The sequence below is a fragment of the Falco cherrug genome, chromosome 1 (genome assembly GCF_023634085.1).
Source record: "Falco cherrug isolate bFalChe1 chromosome 1, bFalChe1.pri, whole genome shotgun sequence".
Taxonomy (NCBI): domain Eukaryota; kingdom Metazoa; phylum Chordata; class Aves; order Falconiformes; family Falconidae; genus Falco; species Falco cherrug.
Window position 1 is genome coordinate 54,643,274 of NC_073697.1, and position 21,705 is coordinate 54,664,978.

At 41.4% G+C, this 21,705-nt stretch overlaps 1 protein-coding gene across 4 annotated transcripts in view; it reads left to right on the forward strand.

Annotated features, from left to right (window-relative positions):
* The first annotated feature begins 675 nt into the window (after window positions 1-675).
* CPEB2 (cytoplasmic polyadenylation element binding protein 2) overlaps window positions 676-21,705 on the forward strand; it is a 55,144-nt gene continuing 34,114 nt past the window's right edge. For all 4 annotated transcript variants that reach the window (XM_055701278.1, XM_055701293.1, XM_055701285.1 and 1 more), the window contains exons 1-3: window positions 676-2,709; window positions 5,570-5,848; window positions 16,353-16,443. In XM_055701278.1, coding sequence (XP_055557253.1) covers window positions 1,522-2,709; window positions 5,570-5,848; window positions 16,353-16,443 — 1,558 coding nt within the window. In that variant the 5' untranslated portion in view covers window positions 676-1,521. The remainder of the gene's footprint in view (window positions 2,710-5,569; window positions 5,849-16,352; window positions 16,444-21,705) is intronic.

The window sequence follows — 21,705 nt, forward strand, 5'->3', positions numbered from 1 at the left end:
GGCACACGGCGGCGGGGGGGCAACACACCGCCGGGCAGACACGGCGAGCACTGCGGGCACGTGGCGGGGGTCGCACCGCCGGGCGGGCGGGCGGGCGCTGTGCCTACGACACCCGCCCGCCTCGTGCCGCCGCGCTCGAGCCCCGCCCGCCTGCAGCGCGCGCCCCTGCGTCACTGCAAATGAGCGGCGCGCCAGGCGAAGCCCCGCCTCTCCGAACGGGATCGCGGGCAGCGGAAGAAACCACCAACCCTCCCTGCCTACAGACGGAAAAGCCGGTCGCACCCGCTGCCGAAAAAACAAATAAAATCATTTTATTTCAGGTATTTCCCGCTTGAGAGACGATACGTCGTCGAAGCCCAGCGAGAGCCTCCCTCTCCCAAAAGGGCAGCGGGTCTGCAGGGGGTTACTAAAAGGCTGTCACCTCCCCCTCGCTGAAGTGGGAGCGCCCACCCGGCTCCTCGGCGCCGTGCGCGGGGCCGTTGGTCAGCGCGAGCGCCCACCCCGCCCGGAGCCGCGCCAGTGAAGGGCAAAAGGGGCGGGCCGCCCGCGTGATGCATTATTCATGAGGGGGCGGATCCTCCGGCTCGTTACCAAGGCCGGCCGGGTGGGCAAGGGGGTGGGGCTGTGACGGAACGTTGACGGCTGTTCCGGCATTTTTAAGGGCGTTGCGCCCGGTTCCGAGTCGGCAGTGGGGGCGGGGGAGGCGGCTGGTGGCCTGGCGGAGCCCTGCTGTGGGAACTGGGGCCGCCTGCCCTGTGGGGGTGCCGGCGGCCGGCCGGCTTCCCTCCCTCCCCGCTAGTGCCAAGCTGGGAAGCGCCCCGCGGCCCCCCCGCGTTCTGGTGTAGCGGCTGAGGGGAGCGGGGGGCGGGCGGGGAAGCTACCGGGGAGCGGGGCGGGTGTCGGGGGGGAACGACCTTTCCGGGGTATTTATTGCGGTCTAGCGGATCCCTGTGGGCGCGACTGTAGGCGGGAAGGGCCGCCCTGCCGTGGGTCCCGATAGATCAGAAGGGGGGGGGGAGGGGGAAATCGGATTATTTATTATCGAAAGGCTCCGACATTTTAGAAAGCCAGCACATAGTGGAGGTGATGGCGAGGAAGAGGGCTTTATTCTAGAAAGTGGCTATTTTCTGGTTCATGTAGTGGTTTGCGATAGGCGGGTGTTTAAGCCCTCCCCGCTCCCCCCTAAGGTTATTAATTATCTTTGTCTCTTCAGACAGCCGGGGTGGGGAGTTCACCCCTCCGCTGAGCCGGTGTCAGGGGAGCCCCCTCCATCGCGTGGGGGATCGCAGCCGCGGGCTCCCGCAGACGGCGACTTCCAGCCCCAGCCCGCTGTTGGGTGTAGGAGGCGCTGGCTCCGCCGCGTCCTTCCCGTCCCTGGCAGCAGCGGCCGCTTCCCGTGCCGCCGCCTCCTGCCACTTCTCACCCGCTGTAACCGGCTCCCTTGGCAGCGGCGGCGTGTCCGGTGGGTCGCCGCCGCCCTCCCCGTTCCCCTCAGCGGCCGCTGCTGCGCATCATCAAAACATGCAGGATGAGCTGCTCCTGGGGGTGACACGGCAGCAGCAGCCAAGCAGCGAGAGGCTGGGCAGCAGCCCCGCATCAGGACACCCCCCTCTCGGCCACCCCTCCTCTGACTTTAAACCCAGTCTCAGCCCCCATCAGGATTTAAACAAGCAGCAACCGCAGCAGCAACAGCCGCCGCCTCCTCAGCTGAGCCAGAAGAGGAAAGAGTTTAAGCAGCAGCAGCAGCAGCTCAGCAGCCCAGCCCAGCTCGGCAGCAGCCACCCCCTGAATAACCACCACCCCCCAGACTATCATCACCACCCCCCTCAGCAGCAGCAGCAGTTCAGCCACCCCACTGACAAGTACCAGCAGCAGGAGCACAGGCAACAGCAGCAGCTCCAGCTCCTCAGCGTTCACCCCCCGGAGCCGCCGCGGACAGGGGACTACCCGCACCACCGGCCCCTCAGTCCCGCCGAGCAGAAGGGCGGCGCGGACAGGGGGGGTGCAGAGCGGCTCGCCCCTTCCTGCCCGGGGGGATCGGTGTCCGCGGACCCCAATGTGGGGGTGGCCGCCGCCTCCTGCGTGAATCCGCCTCCGTCTCCTCCTCATCTGCAGGCGAGAGCCAAGCTGCCCCCCATGGAGTCCCCCCCGAACAGCCACTTGCTGGGCAGCCCCGGGAACCTCCTGCCCGGCGGGCTAGGCTCTGGCTTCAGCAGCCTGCAGAGCCCGGAGATCCCCAGCCCCCATCACCAGAGCGGGGGCGGCTCCTCCTCGGCGGCTTCCCCTCCTCCTCCGCCGCTGCCCGGCTTCGGCACCCCCTGGTCGGTGCAGACCTCGTCGCCGCCTCCGCAGCAGACGCAGCAGCCTCCGGTCTCCAGCGGCGGCGGCGGCGGGCAGATCAGCGCGATGCCGCCCCCGAGCCCGGAATCCGAGACCAGCTTCTACCCGGGGATCCCGTCATCGATCAACCCCGCTTTCTTCCAGAGCTTCTCGCCGGTGTCGCCTCACAACCCCTGCGCCGGGCCCTTCAGCAGCCCCTTCTCGGCCGCCGCCCCCCCGCCGCCGCCGCAGATGAATTTACCTCAGCAGCAGCAGCAACAGCAGCAGAACCGGAGATCCCCTGTGAGCCCCCAGCTCCAGCACCAACACCAGGCGGCGGCCGCCGCCGCCGCCTTCCTGCAGCAGAGGAACTCCTACAACCACCACCAGGTACCGGGCGGCGGCGGGGCGGCAGGGAGCCCGGGCGAGCCGGCTCCGGGGGGGAGCCTGGGGCGAGGGGCAGCCCTGGGGCGGGGAGGGGGACGGGAGGAGGGCACCGGGACGAGACAGGGGGGCTCCGCGCCCCTCGTTTAGCTGGTCGCGGGAGCCGGGAGGTTTCTCTCCCGGCGCTGGGCGAGGCTGCGCGGCGGTGACAGCCCGGCGAGACCGCGGCGGCGGAGGCAGGGCGGGGCCCGGCCCGGCCGCTGTCGCCCCGTCGCGTTCGGCGGGCTCAGGGCCGCGGGCGGCCGGCCGGAGGGCACTTGCGGCCCGCTCGCGGTGTGGGGGAAGGCGGTCGTAGGGATCGGGCCGGGAGGCTGGTGGCAGCGGCCCGCCCCGCGCCCGGCCGTAGCTCCCCGCCCGTTCCGGGTGGCAGGTGGCGGGGCGGCCGCTTCGGCCGCGTCCCCTGGGCCGTGCCGGCCCCGCTCGGTGCGCCGTCGGCTGCCCGGGGCCGCCGCTTCTTTTCGGGATGTGAGGGGAGGGGGTTTCCTCTTACAAAAGAGGATAAACGCTCCTTTTCGTGTCAAGGAGGAGTTTCGCCGTCAAAATACCCCCCTTGCTCGCCCGCAGCGAGCGCGGCGTCCCCGAACAATGAGCCTGACAGCTCCGGCCGGCGCCGCCTCCCCGGGAAGCCCCTTCCCCAGCCCAAACCTGCCCCCGCACCCCCTGGGCGTGCCGGGTGGGTGGGCGCGGGTCACCGAAAGCGGGCTCCGATGGGAAGGCTGTCGAGGTTGTTGCCTTTTCAGGGGGTTTGCCCGAAATCACTTGAATTTTGTGTGCAAAGACGGCGCTGTGTTTCGGGTTACCGTAGTTCTGCTACGGTTTTAATCAAGTGACATAACGATCCCGTGTTAAAATGGAAGTGTAAGTGTGCGTTTCTACCTGGAACGGAATATTCATTGTAAGGAATCAGAGAAAAGCAGATCCACGTTAGTATTAGGCTAGTGCATTACAGCCACGTCTTGCTCCAATCGTTCAGTTATGGAAAGCCAAAGTTACATAGGCCTCGTCTTGAATTTTCTTCTATTCTAGCATTAAATCCTGTCAGGTTTAATCGGTAGAGCTGGATCTGTGAAGCATTTCTATCAGAGCTGGAATTGTGCATTGTGTGCTTGTCCAAGAACTGACTTGGGTGCATCGTGATTGGGAGCTGGTTGTCCTTAACATCTATAATAACCCTCTTCAAACAAATTCCAAAGCCATTCTCCAACAGTGAGCTGTACAGGAATTTTCTCTCAGTTACAAGTTGTAGGTAAACTTAAAACAGTGCCATGACAGCATAGTTAGCAATATTACAGGCTTGTTAACATTCAGCATTATCTCTTAAGGTTTGTTTCACAATAGTGTGTCTGCCTCTCCCAAAATTCCAACCCAGGTATTCAAGTTTTACAACATAATTATCTATAATTATATACAATGGGTTGTTTTCCTGATTACTTGACCAAAAATGGCTTTAGTGGGTTTTTGTGTTGGTTTGTTGGGTTTTGGTTTGTTGGTTTTTTTTTGGGGGGGAGGGTGTTGTTATAGTTTTATCTTTGTCTGCAGAAAGTTCTATTTTATCTAATATAACATTAATATGCTTTACATTTTTAAGTTATTAGAATTAACAAGCTGAGTGTTGCTTGCAGTGAAACTTAGAGGTAAAATTGCTGTGCTGTGACTTCACAGAAGAACTGAACTTAGAATATCTCACACATGTGCACCCCCCACCCCCCATTTCTATGTTTGAGAAAAAGCCTTTCCAAGAACAGATTTGAGAATGCTAAGGATAAGTACTGCTTGCTGTCAGTCAGGCTCAGTGGGTCCACCTCTTGGTAGTATGACAACCACTATAGGTCACTTTTTAGCACAAGTTGTGGTTTAGGAATAAAAACTTACCATCCTGTAAAATCTTTCCTCTAAAGACTGCTTCTGTTTTCATATTGAGGAATATAGGGCACTTGAATGATACAAAAAATACTTCATGCTGTGTCTAAATATGAAGAAAACCCCAAAACTCAAAAAAAAACCAAAACCAAAAACAAAAAACAACAACCCCTGGATTCCACCCTGTAGAATTCCCCAGATAGTCCCGTTCATTACTCCAGAAATACTTGAGCAGTGGCTTCAGTATAACACATTTTAATGTGGAAATGTTAAGATAGCTCCTTCAAACAGAGTCTCGGTACAGTAATCAGTCCTCTTTTTGCTCTTGCATGGTAATACTGAGACAATGATACTCAAAATACTGCGGGGGGGGGGGGGTGTGTGGGGTGTGGAATCAATCTGCCATATCTATTTCAATCTTTTAAGTTTCTGCTTGCTGTAGTGAAATACTACTACTCAGTAGAAATACTTGTTAGTAGTAGGCTAATAATTATTTTAGTAATAGTTTTAAAAATTTACCCCTTTTGAAATTCTTGTGTTATTTTTACAGAGTTCCCACTAGATAATACTAAGTAATGTATTACAAAATGGTCTCAGGGGGTTATTTTTAACATGGTTTTACACCTTGGAATTGTTGTACTGCATAGCTTTAAAGAATGCTACCAGTTACTAAAACAATAATCTAAGTTGTTTGCACAATTACTGTGGGGGTTTTTGGGGTGTATGGGGGAGTTGGAATTACAAGGTTTTTTTATGATGCTGTTTACTTCCTTGCCTCAGTAATTAATTTACATGTTATCAGGAAAGAGTAGTTTATAGAAATCTCTGTGCATTGATTACTTGGTGGTTGGTTCTTACAGTTTTTTGTTTGTTTTGTGGGGTTTTTTTCAAGTAGAAAAAGATTTCAAGTATCTTCAAAATAATGTAAATGAATCTTTCTTTTTAGCCTCTTCTGAAGCAGTCACCCTGGAGCAATCAGAGTAGCGGCTGGAGCACAGGAAATATATCCTGGGGAGGAATGCATGGCAGAGACCATCGTAGAACTGGAAACATGGGAATTCCAGGAACTATGAACCAGATCTCTCCTTTGAAGAAGCCCTTTTCTGGTAATGTCATAGCTCCTCCTAAATTTACTCGCTCCACTCCATCAGTGACGCCAAAATCATGGATTGAAGATAATGTTTTCCGAACTGACAACAACAGTAATACTCTGCTTCCTTTGCAGGTAAGGATGGTATGTAACTGTTGTGTTCATAGTCTTGCGTAGCATTTTGACTTTGTTCATTTAAAAGGAGAATTAAACAGGGGTTGCAGCCCTGATACTTTTGTGTACAAATTGTGTATTTGTATATTATTTTTAGTTCTAACAACTAACCCCAGCATTTTCTGTGCATTCAGCAATATATGATTTTCACAGTTAAGAATATTGACTGTCAAGAAAGATAGAAACTGTAGCCACTGACACAGCAATAAAGCAAAATGTTTAATCCAGCAAGTACTTTCTGCCTATGATAACACTAATACTCTTCTAAATTCCTTTAAAACTCAGGATCTTTTTTGTTCGCCTGCCCTTCTGAGTCTTTGTCATGTTGTCTTTTACTGGTATTCTAGGGTGACATTTGCATGTTAGGTGTTTTTTCCTCCATACTCTAGCAACTTTTATATTATGTTTTGAATGGAAGCCCTGTATTTAGAAGTGTTAAACAGGAGGGTGTGTCTTAGAACTAAAGATTTGGGTGCACCTCCTGGACTTTGTCAGTGACATCTTATGTGACTTTAGGTAAGTCTCTTAACCTTAACCTCAGTTACCTGTTGGTAAAATGTTATTTTTCCCATTCCTGCCTGTATTCATTTAGTCATAACGTTTCTTGTAAGCAGAGACATCTATTATTTTGGATTCAAATCTCAGTTGCCATTCTAACAATTTGTAGTTTTTTGCATGGGTTTTTTTGTTGCAAAAAAGCCTTGGGCTACTTATTTTAGAAATAATGCATTTTAAAATAGAAAGCAGCTATTCCATAAATTCTGTATGTTTTAATTTTTTACGCGTGTGTCAGCTTCTGTTTTTGTCTTTACACTGAGCTACTACATTCCAGCAAAAGTAAAAAAGTTAATATGCAGAGAAAATAAAATGTTTCTTTATCTCCACATAAGGCTATTACAGCTGAGTTTTGTTAGGTTTCACACAGAGTAACCTAGAGTTTTGTCAGTTGTTTTGAGTTTGTATAGCTGTATTTGCATCAGTTAGCAAGCTGATCCTTACATAGCTGTAGTAGTGGCAAAAGGGTGCTCCCTGGAACCAGATTTCCCATTAGAGTTCCAATTCTTCTTTACCGCTTTGCTGGTGGAGTTTCATTTGGCACAAGAGGCCATGTCCTGACTCTGTCCAGGCAAGCTCTGTCACTTGCAGTATTGTTGAGGCTAATGGTGACTTTTGGACATAACCTAAATTGTGCTCCAAGTGTGTGCATTGGACCTGAAAACTTGAGGATTTGCTATACAGTGAAGACCTGTTCCATTAAGTACCCTTGCTAGCTGGAGTATCATAGTTGAGTCATTTTTGCGTGGTTGGAAAGATGAGAAAAAAGGTACCTTTCTGTATGTATTTAACCCGATCTATTAGGGAAAACAGATTGTGGATAGGTAATGCTTTATGGTGGAGGGCTCCAAGAACAGCTAAAAGTAAACACTGAAAATGTCTCCTGAAGACGTTAGTCTAAGGAACAGGGTTAAAAATATTTATGCCATCATAGGTTGAAACTGCGGTGATGTATACGTTGGAAATCATATGCAGCTAAGCACAAGTTGTGAATGTATTTATTCATTCAATATGTTTTATAAGTCAGTATGACTATTACTTTGAACTTTCAGAAGCTTCTATGGCGGTCATCCAGTATAGATTAACTCATTTTATGTCTAAACAAAAGTCCTGTGCATTCAAACTATAAATCATTTTTATCTTCTAGGGTAGAAAAAAAATCCTTGCAATTTAACTTCATAATACATTACATTAATGTTTCCGTTTGGGGGTTGGTATGTGGTTTGGTTTATGTTTAAGAGATGGTGTCAAAAGAGATGGTGTCAAAATAAGAAGGCAGGCACACTTAATTGGTGGTGGTGGTACCTGTGAACACCAAAGCAGCCAGTTAGACAGACTTGTTTGGCTACTTTTATGCTGTAGATCCATCTATGCTTAAATCTTCCATATGTATATAAAGTCATAGTTGCAGAACACAGTAAAAATAATCCTCTGAAGGGTTGCAGCGTTATCTACTGCTATTGTGGGAGTACTAGATGTTTCCATAAATTACTTTGCTACACTGAAATTGTGTTTTTATTTTTCATTTGTTAGACAGTTGTTATATGGTTAATTCCTTGTGATGACTGTTACGTTTTGCAAGTCATAATGAAAAAGTTAAATAGAGCTTGGAGCTCGTGCTTCTTTTCATCAGGACTTGTCTTGGCAATGGCAATGCTGTCAAACACCCATCTTGCTAATTTGTACTGCTTTGTCTCCTTCCATAAAAGGCTGAGGTATTTGGATTGAGGGTTCTTAAAGATACAGTAGCAATTGCAGAAGATAGTCAGAAATAGCAGTAATTAAATTTTGTGCCATTTGGAAAAATTTGCATGAAAGTATTGTATGTATGTAGAAGTTACCCATTTCTTGCAAGTTTCCAAAGAGCAAACACATGTTAGCATGCATGTTGAATACATACTGTATCATTCACAGTTTTGTGGGATACTTTTCTGACGATTGTGCCATCTTTAACAACGGTATGTATGGCAGGGGACAAAACACCTCTCCTCTAAACTTCAGCTAGCTGAAGCTTAGCAAATGAGAACAGCTTAGAAAAGCCAGTGTCTTCACTAACTTTCTGTAGATAGTTAATGTACTGCTACCGTTTCTTAAAATGCTGTATATTTTTTGCTGAGTCCAAATGGCATTCAGCAGTGTCAGCTGCTCATCCAGTTTCTGTAAAACATGTACCTGATGCAAACAAGATAAGCCACAGAGGAATCACATACAAATTCAAAGCTTTTCCCTTCCATGAAACCTCGTTATTCTTTGGTGTTTGCATTGATCGATTGTCCCCAGTATAGAACTGACATAACTTCTGATGAAAATAATGTTTTGTGGCATTAAACTAATATACCAATGACAATGAATGTCGTTACTGATAATTGAGTAAGTAATTGTGTGTATCACTAAAGGGATGAAAGCAGATTTTCTGTACTTTGTAGTTAAAACTTCAGTGGCTGCATGAGTTACAGCAAAGGTGCTTTTCTTTACAGCAGTTATGAAGGACATCTCAGGGGAATTTTCCAAAGTTCAAGAGTCTTTGTTTTGTTTTTAAATAAAAGTAGTTAAACATCATGGCAACACGTTTAAAAATGAGCATATTTAGCCAATAGCCGTTTTTCTTATGTGACCCCCAGTAAGAACCTTTTTTTTTTTCCTCCCTCGGGTTTGTAAGATAACACAAACTAAAGTTCATTCATAGACAAAACTATGTCTGCAAGTTGAAGTTCTGCCACACTGCTTGCACCATTATAGGTACTTCATATAGGAAGGGGTTTGATTGACCTGGATTGTACTGGAATCATTTAGGAACAATTGGGATCTTGTCAGGTATTCACACCATCTAACTTAAGCATTTAATTGAGGCACCTATTTCTCTCTCCTTGGAGAGAATCTAGGCTCCTTATTTAGATAATCTAATTCTCTACAAGAACATACCTGGCACCACTGACCTTATACAGCCTGTGGGATTCCAGTGTTGGCTTCTACGTTGCGTGTCAAGAAGTTAAACAGTACTAATACTGTCTCTTATTCCCTGTTCTTAACTACAAAAGAAAAAGCCACCAAAATAAACAATGGTGCAAAATTAAAAATATTTTTTTTTCCCCCAAGAAAAAAACACGCTTCTGGCATTTCTGTAGCTAAAACAAGCACAGAAATCACTGTTCTGTGTATTTGGTTTTTTCATTTATGTTCCTTGGATGAGGAAAATTAGCCATTAATTTATTAACAATTTCTAAATTTCTTTTAAAAAATGCAGTGTCTGCTAACTATAACTATTTTGATTGCAAGCTTACTATAAATTCTTAATGTCTTGCAAATTAAACTTACTAAAATCTATTATAACAGTTTAATAATGCACTTCATTAACTATTTTCATTCTAGTAAAAATACTGCATTCAGTGAATAGGAATTTAGTTTCTGTGTTTCTTCTGAGTTAAGGTAATACACGGCATGTCTGGGTGTTTTTCACCTTGATATGTCCTTCCTATTTGTCCATACAAACAGTATGTGCAATGTTCATGGTCCTAAAAGCTGTTTTTTATGGTGAGGTACCATGTCTTACAAATGCAGATATTATTTTTTTTCATTTCTTTCTGAAATGTGCTTGTTTTCACAGAAAACAAAACACACTGGCGAAGCAAAATTATTTTTAAGATTGTATGTCACAACAGGTGTTAGTTTTAGATATTTAATATAAACTGCTGTCATGTTGCTTCGGTCTTACAACCGCTTCTATTCAGAGGATTTCAGATTCTCAATATGATGGTTTTAGTACTGGTTAATAAATGCACAGTTTAAATGTCTAATCTAGATGACACGTACTAGTCAATACTAGATGAAGAGCAAGTTGCTGAAGTTGGGTTCTTAATGCCATATTTAGACTCCTAAATAGGTGGCCTGTTCCTTCAGAAGTGTTCAGAGTTTCGCAGCTGATGTGAAACTTTAAGGCATTGGGAGTATCTAGCTGTTAAATTACCTTAATTGTCAGACTAGTGTATTTCTCCAAACACTGATTGATAAGCCAGGTTTTACCAGTTTATTTTAACTAAGGCAATACCTGCAACAGAACAGTGTCTTCAGGATTTTTAATGCAATCGATTGATTACCTGGGGCAGATTAAATAACATCCAGAACGATGTATTTGTCTGATGGCCACACTGGGGATCTCTGTAACTGGAGAAAAATGTCTACTGCCATGCTTTTAACTTCAGGATTAAGACCTTTGACTAAGTAGTATTGGGAGCTGCACCGATGAATGATTCAAAGGAATCAATTAGCAGAAAGTTTGTGGGGCTTACCATACAAATGTTTTTATGACTTTTTATGAACTAAGAATTCTCTCCTACTGTTAAAGTCTGCTTCTGTTACACAGCTTATTCTATTGATGCAAGTCAAAATCAGAGTTAGGAAAATTCAACGAAATAATTAGTAGCCGTGATAGTATAGCAGTGATTTATAAGTGAAGTATCTCCCCTTATTCTGTCTGCTAAAGCACGGTTATTCTGTAAGTTTAAATGAATATGTTCTCACCTAAGATCTATCCAAAAGTACATTTACTGTATGGTCTGATGTATTTGCATTTAAGTACTGAAGACTGTATAGATATTTCTAGAGAGTGGGGATGGGGGGTGGTGAAGAGGGTAAAAAAAACCCACACCTAAAACCCCAAAAAGAACCTCAAACTTGAATAACAACTTCCCCTTAAAATGTTTAATTGTTCCTGTAGTTATTTTGTTGAGGGTATTAATATACAAATCTACGAGATTTGCCTTTAAAGTCTTGGCAAGACTGATTTATATCCTCTCCATAATATATCTGGTTTGTTTCCAGCTTATGAATGTATATTCTTGAGCTGGAGTACTCCAGTATGGATACAGTACGTGCTGTTGGGATTTTTTTGTTTATGTTTAAGTGCCTGTGTAATTGGGAAGTAGGTGTGTGTCTGCCACAGGACCTGTTCTTGGTACATTTTAGGTTAATTTAGCCAGCTCATATAGCTGATTGTGTAATTTTAACTTCAAAACACTTCTGTTGTCAGGTTGACCGTTCACAGATGTCTACCAGATATTATAGTTCAGCTTTACCACTAATGACACCATGGAAAGTAACCAAGCAATTTCATGTATCTACTTTAAGCCTTCCTCCTTGCTTTTTTACAGAGCTAAAATTGTAGTTGTCATAGGTTTTCATATCAAGTTTCTCATTTCCACTAGTTATGGTTTCAACAAGGAGCTTATAATCATAATATACCTTCACTAAAATGAAAATTTAAGTTTAGGTGTTAGCAAGGATGATATTTTAGGATATATAATGTACTTAATTGTTAGGTTATTGCTGCTAGTGTTAACACTGAATACTATATTCAGGTACTCTTTTAAGTCTGTGAATACTTTATTATTAAATGAGCTATCACTTTGTAGTCTTAGAACACATTTTGATTCAGAGGTCAGTTTTAGGGTAAAAAATGGAACCTGTTAACATTGGAGTTTGGGAAGTGATTTAAAAAGTTTCTTTAACTGAGCTTTTAAAAAATTCAGTTAATTCAGCAACGTCAAAGCTACAGTCTTTTTTTTTTCTAGCCAGCTAAGACTGTACTCAAAACTGATCGTAAGCTTTATGACTTTTGTTTCCAGCCTCCCATCAGATGGTGATACATTTTTTAGAATATAAGGGACATGTAAAGGAGCGTATTTTGAAGATACTGGCACTTAATGAATTTAATACCCATGTTAAAAATCTATTTTTTTACTTGAAGTAATCTTGCAGATCAGTAGTTCAAAGCATGTATCCAAAACTCAGAGTTGTTTAACTTCTTAATATCTATTTTTGGTGTTTGTGGTTAAAGATTAGCAAAACTGTATTTACTGTTTAATAGTTTCTGGCCTTGTATTTGCTTTATGCAGTGTGACAATATATAAGCTTTGAGGTGTGACTGCACTGAATTTCTGCAAATGCTCAAACCTGATACTCTTTGCATAAATAGCATGGATATATTTAGAAGTCCTAAATAGATTGTACCAAGAAAAATTATTTGTCCAACAATTAGGTGTTGAAACTTGCTCTTCAGAGAAAGCTGCCCTCTTGCTGTTCATTCCACATTTAGACATCCCTGGGGAGGACTTCTGAAACATGCACTGTGTAGATGTGTTTTGGATGGTGTTGTCAAAAGGTCCTTCTAGCACTAACTGTATCCTATGGGTAGGATACTTTATGCTTCTCCTATATTGTGTTGAATTGTAAAAATTCAGAAAGAATTACCACTTTTCTGTAGGCTTGCTTACATAGTCTTAACTTCTAAGTTGAGGTGACAGCTTGTCACTTAGCCCTGTACCTCTGAATCTGTAGCCCTGTACCTCTGAATCTGTAGGCAGTTACACAAAAAACACATTTTCCATTCTGCTGTGTATGAGTGCAGTTGTGATTACTGGTATGGGAATGGTGGGTCAAGCAGGATTCAAATCTTTATACAGGTTAAAAAACAAACAAACAAAAAAAAAACCCCAACAAAAAAAACCCACAAAACCTAGTGTGAGAATTTTTAGTGCTTAGGAGAAGTTAACTGTCAGCTTTGGGGAAAAAACTAGCATTATGCTGTGACATTCCACGGAGATATGCACCTTCTGACACATGAAGAGCTCACTAGCTGCTTAGCACAGGACTGATGAGACACAGAGCTGAGGGAAATGCAAAATATTTTACAGGAATACAGCCTTGACAGAAGGGGCTTTTGGAGTCAGGATAACACAAAACTTGTATTAACATATATGCTTATGTATCAATGCCTTTGTACTACAGATTATCTTCAGTTTCATTATTTCAACACAGTTGATAACTGGTTATCAATCGTGTTGAAATAATGAAACTAAAGATAGTCCCAAGAATTAGGACTATTTCCATGTGCACGGAAAACTACCTAAAACAATCACGTTCAGTGGTAGTACTTCTTGTGCTTGTCCCAAAGACTGAGGAAAATAGTTTCCTGATAGAGTAGAATGTGCTGTAGTAGAGCTGTCCCCTTTCAAGCCATTGCATATTTTTTTCTGCAGAACTTTCTAGAAAATCTTTGCTGCTGTGACCTACATTATTGAAGTATTTTAAGTTCTGCTTTGAAATGAAAGCTTCATATTTGCGTAGGTAACTGTGCTGATTAAAGATATGGTTTACATATCTGGAGAGCACGAAGCAGTGTTTTAGTGTTACAGAGCCTAGCTGCACAGAGTTTTAAAATGCGCCTTGTACCCAAAGAATGACTTAATCCTTTTGAGATAGTTAAATTTCAGATAATGTTGTTTTAGAGTATGTTGTTCATCAGTGTAAATTGAAATAGATGTTTTCAAGTCTGAAGCACTGATTACCTAGGTATTACCCAAACTCACAAGTGGGTATGGTGATGTAGGTAGTGAGACAGCAAAACACAATTCCCATATTTACATCTTGCTTTACTTCAGTGTACTCATTACACTTTTATATTGTACAGTACATGCATATTGCATGTGTCCACTGCCAGAAATGAAGTAATACAATTCAAAGAAACAGACCTCTCTTTTTTTTTTTTTTTTTTTTTTTTAACCTTTATAGACATAAGCTTTCTAAGGTGTAAAGGGAATGGGAGAATATTTTTTTCTTCAACTTCCAGCAGCACAAGACCTTTCACTTTGGATGCACAGAACTTGCAAAATGGAATGATGCAAGGGTGAAGTTACAATCATTGCACCATGTCAGCCACTGGAGTACTTTACAAATGAATCACAAATGCATGTTACAGGTTTTACTTTTTGGTTTTTCTATAAGATCCACAACCAATTGGGCCAGTTGTATGACAGAGCCCTTTTTTACAGGCTTCTGCTCCCCACAGCAAAATTAAGTCTTACTTTATAATGACCATTTGCCAGATAGTCATGTTACCTCATCGTAGATGTATACAGCAATAATAAAAAAATAAGTAAGAAAATTTTATTTAGTGAGGCTGTAACCAAGTGTCACATGTGGTTAAGTCCAGTTTTTACAAATGCTAGTTCTCTGCCCCTATCAGCTACAGAGGTAGCAAAGCATGTTTCTGTTTACTCAACATTGGTTTTTGCAAGAGCACTTATCAAGGATTAAAAATCTTGATGAGATACACCTTTTGAATGCAAGGGGACAGTTGGCAACAAATCCAGCTTTGTCATTGCTCACACCTTCTACAGAAAGCAGGTTCACTATCGTAGGCAGGTTCTTTGCGCTATTGAGAAACAAGCCTGCAAGGGCATGGAAGCAGACTAGTCACTTCAGTTTCATTCTGCTGATTCTCAGGACTGCTAGAGAATTGAATGAAAGCCAACCAGTCCCAAAATAAGGCTGCTGTGAGCTAAAATAGTACTGGTGAGTTGCTGGCTCTCAAACCAGGTTGAAGATCACCTCGTGGACTGTCAGTGGCATTTGGTCTGGGACATGGCAAGGAGACAAGAGAAATACACTTTTTTAGCTTATTAAAATTATCTAAAGGCTTCCAAAATAAAGGATCTGATGACCATGGCACATTGGTTATAGTTGTTTGAGGGAGAAAGCTGGAAAAAAGGCTTCTCTCTCTTCATCCCAACATTGTATCAAGTTGACTAAACTTTCTAAGAAAGGTGAGAATAAAATCATAGTTTCATCATGACTTGTTTTGCAAAACTTGCTAAGTCAGTTTCTGACTCATAGAAAACCTCTATTTCAAAGCTTGCTTTTTCATTCCCCAAACATGAAGAATACCTGCATGCTGGGGGATGTAGTTGAAATTAATCTATGTTCTGCTGAGCTGTCATGGAAAGTCACACTGAATGTGGGTCAGATACCTTATGTCACCATTAAATATGTACTAAGTGGATGGCTGCAGCTTCAGCAAATTTTAATGGTCATGGGATGTGTGGTGTATCTCCTCCTACTCTGTTGAATTACTACAGTGCAACCAGAGAGGACAACAGTAAAATTAAGGCATGTTTACAGGATTCCTTTAAGTGCAATACAGTCCAGCCAAAAGCCTTGCAAGTAGAAGAGCTTAAGGTTTCACAGAAACTATTTTCAGTCTGAAGGTATCCCAGAAAGACCAAAGAAGTTAAATTCATCTTTTTTCTGTTGCTGTAACTTGGTTGTATTAGAAAACATGGGAGAAAATGTCCTAGTTGAGCATACAATCAGTGAAAACATTTATGATTTATTACAATAGCTTTTATTACCTTCAGTGAAAAAATAATTGTAAGACATTGTGGTAACTCTTTTTTAACTTAATGTGCAAAAATATCATTCTCTAGAAGGCTGATAATCTATTAGTAAGCTTTGTGACATTTTCTTTTCATAATTTAGCTGTAACTTCCCGACCATTAACCATTTAGTGCTGACAATTTGTAACACAAGTCTTTGTATGCAAAGGGTCTCAGATTAGTCACCCAGAAGGCAGGAAGTGCAGTCTCAGCAGGGGCCTGCGGGCCCATGCAAGGTACTTAGCCAAGCACCAAGAAAATGCTTGCTTTCATATCAGGTGACTGTCCTTCTTGTCCTGTAGTTCCCCACCTTACTCACTATTTAACTTCTGCATGAAATGAAATTGAGCTCTTGCAGACATTAGTCTCCTTCATTAAACAGCTTAATGCTTACCTCTGCTGTGGATCACTAGAACTAATTCAAGCAGTTCTGAAGGAAACGGGCAATCACAGACTATAAAAGTGCACACACAGAAGAGTCTTTCACAATGCATCTCTAGTTTTATATTTGGATGCTGTTAAACTTACTGTTAATAAAAACAGGTCTTACTGTTAATAAATTCAGGTATCTTAAGCTTTTGTATCATTGTCCATCTCCAGAGTGTATAAGCCTTTAAAAGGCACCTTTGTCTTCCTATCAAATTTCCTGTTAAAAAGTACAGAATTTGTATTCCAATACTAAGGATTTTGTTCTCTTTTAGGATCGAAATAGAATGTATGACAGTCTGAATATGCACTCTTTGGAAAACTCCCTTATTGACATTATGAGAGCAGAGCATGATCCACTTAAAGGTATGTTATTATGCTAAATAAAGAAAAAAGGGTCATCCATTCTGCATATTTGAATTAATACTGATTGCTCATTTAGATTCTAGGTTCGTATTAAAATAGAAAATTAAGTATTTTCTCAACTCACATGAAAGGTCAATCTCAAGCCGCATTTTACTGAAAACACTGGTTTACAGTTGCTTAAAATTTAAGCTTTAGTGTCATCTTAGGTTTTTCACCCTCCCTCCTCCATCCTTCCCTCCTTTCCCCCAAGAAATTAATAGTTTTATTTGAAATGTACTTGTTTGCTGTAGGAAATTCTACCCCAGTTGGTGAAGACATACTGTTAGAGGTAGCCAAAAGGGAGGGGGAATCACACTGCTACCAGTGTTAGCCAGTTAATTTTCCCTTTGCAGTGGAAGCTGGAAAGAAAATTAAGTCCACTGATAAATTCAGGTTTTGTCCTTCCAAATATTTTTTCAAAGCTCCTGGAGGATAAAAATCCACCTGATTGTCCAGTTTCTGTTTGTCTGAAGAAGTCCAGGAATACACTTCACTTTAGAATGCTGGTTCCTCTTACCCTTCTGGGTTCTGTTCACATCATTTGGCCACAGCAGTAAGAATATAGCTAATATTTGTGGGCTTCAGTTTCAGCTCTTCTATGCACTGTACATTAACTCACTCTTTTGAATTCTGTTTTTCCATACTTACTTTCAGGTGGTGTTTACTGTTGAACTTTGGGACAGGGACCCCAAGCCATTTTATTTGGCCTGGTCAAATGTTACTTCATTTGTGGTGTTATAATTAGACTAACACAGTCAGACTTTAAAATTATCTAAGACTTCAGCCTTGTTTTGCGGAAATTAAGCCTCAGTATTGAAGTGATTGAAAAATTTTTAAAAAAACACCCTATGTAAAAAGAAATATTTTATATTTAGTCCCATTCGCTCTCTATTTCTAGAGACTGCTAGACTTTACATGTATTACATGTGCCCATAAGGGCCTGTGTTCTCCTAATGTGAGACAGTTTGCTCATCTGCTTGTTTCTCTTAAGATCTGTAATCAATTGAAAGGCCTGTAGTATTCAGATATTGTGTAACAGTATTGTGAGATTTACAATGTCAAGCCAAAAGTTTGGTGGGATTTTTTCGTGCTAAAAATTTCTACAAAGCGTCAATAAATAGGTAGCATTTAGTTAGCCGGTTAATTTTCCTCCTCTTTATAATAGAGTGGAAGCTGAAATTGAATTTTCTTAGATGTTCTTAAATCAGATCTTTTGTTTCTTACTACCTACAGAGAATTAATGTTAATCTTAAGAAATGTATCATTTAAGTCCATTATTAAATTACATTTCTGTCTATTGTGCATGTTTACAAAACACTGCTAACACAAAGGGGTTGAAACCTGTGAACAGTTAGCCCTGTGGTAACTGCTGTGTACTAAAAGCATGCATATCTCATCAAAGACAAGGTAACTATTTAGATTATCGCTGTTTCAAAGCATTGTTGCTTCAATCTGCCAACTCAGGTGGTGACTAATACCTCTTTGGTTATCTGAACCTAAATCTACCATCAGGAAGGATATTAAAAGGTAAAGGTACTGTAAGGCACAAAATCAGAGAATGCAGATGTTCTATTGGAATATACTGTCATTGGCACCTCTCACATTGCTCAAAACTGGTCAGTTTCTTTGCTTTTTTCTGTGCCTGCTGATGTAACAAATGGAAGTGGTTGCTCTGTTCCCTCTGCCATCTCACTGTTTTCATTTTGGCTTTATAATGCAGAAGAATTTTCAGAGGCACAGTAAGCACAGAAAAGGCCCATTTTTATTTTTATTCATCTCTTCATATTTCAATATGATACAATAGATGAAAATGATCTATTTCCAATAATAATTTTTCAGCAAAAATGAGACTAGATAAAGCTTTAAGATCTTAAAGTGAATTGGGTTCATTCACAGACACTTAAAAAAGTAATGTTTCTGTAGTTATTCTGTACTTTCTAGGGACATGAGAATATTCAGTCTAGAGTTAAGAGATTTTGGGTTTTTTTAACAGTTTCACCATCATACTCTTGCACTGAAAATTCTGCTAAGTTTTATGTTTGAACTAAAACAGATGGAAGCCACAGATAGTGATGAATTCAAAGGAAATCTATTTTTTTGTTCGAGTGCCAGAGAACAATGCATGCGCCAACTGAATTTAAATAGCGTAATGGTGTGCTGTTATTTGAATTGGTTGATTAATTTTTTTGTTTGTTTGGAAGTTAGTACTGCAGCTGAAACAGCTAATTTATTAACAGTAAGACAGAGAAATGTTCCTTACTGACTGAAAATGGGAGGAAGAGAGATCACATCTTAGAATAGCGTTTTAGCTCCTCTCTACCTCTCTTCTGTTTAGTCACCACTAGTTGGTATTTCTGTAATTTCCTAGCAACTTCAGTTTCTTTTTTTTCTGCAAACCATGAAACGCTAATTTTGTTATTTCAGTCTCTGTGGCTTTTCTTTTCACCACAGAAGGTCTGACATTTACTTAAGAACCCATCGTATTTTCTGGCAGAATGCACAGGATTAAGAATATTATTGTTTATTTGTTGTTCTTATTAATATATAACATACTTTGTTGTAACTAAAGAACATTTTGTTACCAGAAAATATTTTTATGACAAGTTTTTAAGTAAATCTAAGCACACTAAAACAATGCATCTTTTATATCAGACCACAGCAGTAAAATGAAAGTCCCTGGAATTTCAAGCACGTGTTTCAGATTTAGCTGCTTACAGTATCTGGAGTATGACTAAGCATCTTGTCTCAGATTTTGCACAATGCAGAACAGACACTGTGTGTACTAGCTCACAGCTTTAAGTTTTGCATTTCAAGATCCATTTTAGAAGGAAGTCAAATTTCACCATTTTTGTCTTCATGAACTTGAAAAAACTTTATTTCAGATGATTCACTGAAAGCTAAGTTTATTCCTGCCAAAAGACTTTTCACAGATGCATAGTTTTGGCTTCACTTAGACAAAGTTTAGTCATTACTACAGACTTGATCAAAAGACAGAAGTAATTTTTAGCTTTCAGTAAGATACTTTTTCAAGGCAGGTTAATAGGGAATAAATGCTTAACTTCACTAGTCATTGCAGCAGAAATACTGTTCATATTAAAAGAAATATTTCCCACATAGTTTTCTTGAAATGCAGTTCATAGTAAGACATTAAGTAACATATAAGATTACCCCTTCCAATCAATGGAATATAAACTGAAGTTAAAATTAATAGAAGTTAAACTAAAATCAGTTCATTTTTACATTGTTATTCTTAAATACTCTTTTTTATTCTTCTTATAGCCCTTAAAACGATTTTGAGAGAAGAATTACAGTGTTGATATACTACCAATACCCATGTATTTCAGGCTAATTCTTCCAGACATACCTCTTATGTACTTGCATTTTTTCTCCTCCTCCCCCAAATGCCAATGCCTCTTGATATCTAGATGTAAAAAAACTTGGGTTGTAGACATTTCAGAAACAGGAATGTCAATGCGTTTGGGGTAAAACAGGTTATGAAAGAAACTTAGAAGAATGGTTATATTTTGCACAGAATATGTATTAGAATTGAGAGGCAGTTTAAACATCTTTCTAGTAAAGTCTCTGGTATTTCCCTTGTAATTTAAAGGCTTGTCTTTTATAAGGCAACTGTATTCAATTCACAATTCATTTCTGTTTCCTGGCCAACTCTCTTACAGCTTTGCAAGCTACGTGTAAGATAGTACTGAACTTGAATTAGCCATAGCTGTATTAGCCGGAGTAAAGGAAGGAATATTAACTTCATGTTGGATTTTTCTTCTGCTTCTTTGTGAGGGGCAAAACAAATTTTTTTGGGGAAAATTACACAAACATATTTTACGTATAGCTAGTAATAAATAATAAAAGTAAACCCTTATTATTTGGCTTATCTGTGGGGAAAAATAACATGCACTTAGTCTGTCTTGCTTTTTCTTGGTTTTATTTCCCCTCTAAATTGGTTTAGTTGAGCTTTTCATCTCTTGGACATCTTTCTTTTAAAAGCAACCTGCTGGCATGCTCAGTGAAAGTAAAATGAAAGCACGGGTGACTCAGCAGCACAGTAGATAACATTTGCTTTCTTTGCATATGGTAACTTCCGGTTTCAAATAAATTTGTGTTATCTTTTGTGTTACGAGGCTCTAAGGTTTAAAGTTATACAGTTGCTTCCTAGAGTAATTTTAATTGCTCTCAGAAAAGAGTTTCTGAAGCTGAACAAAAAAAGTGTGGAAGGAAAAGCTGCTCTCTTAGCCATATAAAAGGCTTTGAAGTTATACACAGAGATTGTTTCCTCTTTGTCATAGGGACTTTCTATGAGAAGAGAATATATTTAGGACTGATAGACTGATTTACCTAAAGAGATTGCTTATTGGAGACAAGACATTTGGCCTCATTATGACTTACATAACTCTTACACAAGCATTTGAAAGTGTACAATCTAGGCTTTCTGTAACTAGGTGTTGTCCAAACACAGTTTTGTGCTGTTGTCTTATCTACGGTGATTCAGAAACAGCTCTCTGAAACTGCTGCAATCCTCAACCATTCACTGATCTGTTATAGTAGTTTGGGAAAAGCTTAGCTTGGAAGCTTTTACTCTGCTAGTCAGGAAGTCAGGAAATCTCCTGGAAAAAAGATAGGAAAGGAGTTTGTGATTCTCAATCTCTTCGTTCAACCATTTAAGACTAATAAAAAGGGGGGAGCGAGGGGGAGTAGACATCAAATTGCAAACTTGTGAAACTGTGCGTCAGCAATGTTTAAAGCAGTTGTTATATTTAAATCTATCCCAAATGTTGTAATATAGAGATTCCTCCAACAGTTTAGTTAAATAGGAACAGAAAGAAAGCGTTTCCAAAAGTAGATATGAATTTGCCTTAAAATGAAAAGTGCATAAGCACAACTACATCTGTATGCTCAAGAGGCTTACAAAAAAATTCAATTTTCATTGCCTGTATTAATAACAGGAGATTCCAAAAATGTAGCTAAAACAGTTTGTTGCTTTTTTCCTCATTGTTTGGATTAGCAAGACTTTTAATTGGATTTAGTGGATAAACTTGGCCCATCAAAATTTATTTGCAAGCTTTTTGTTTTTTTCTGTCTGGATAGAAACAATACATTGTAAGAACTGCCTGGCATGTATTTCTGTTAAAATTAACATTTTAATTAACATGTTAACATGTTAAAATTAACATGTTAAAATTAACATTTAGATGTGAAAGGGGAGGGGGGCTA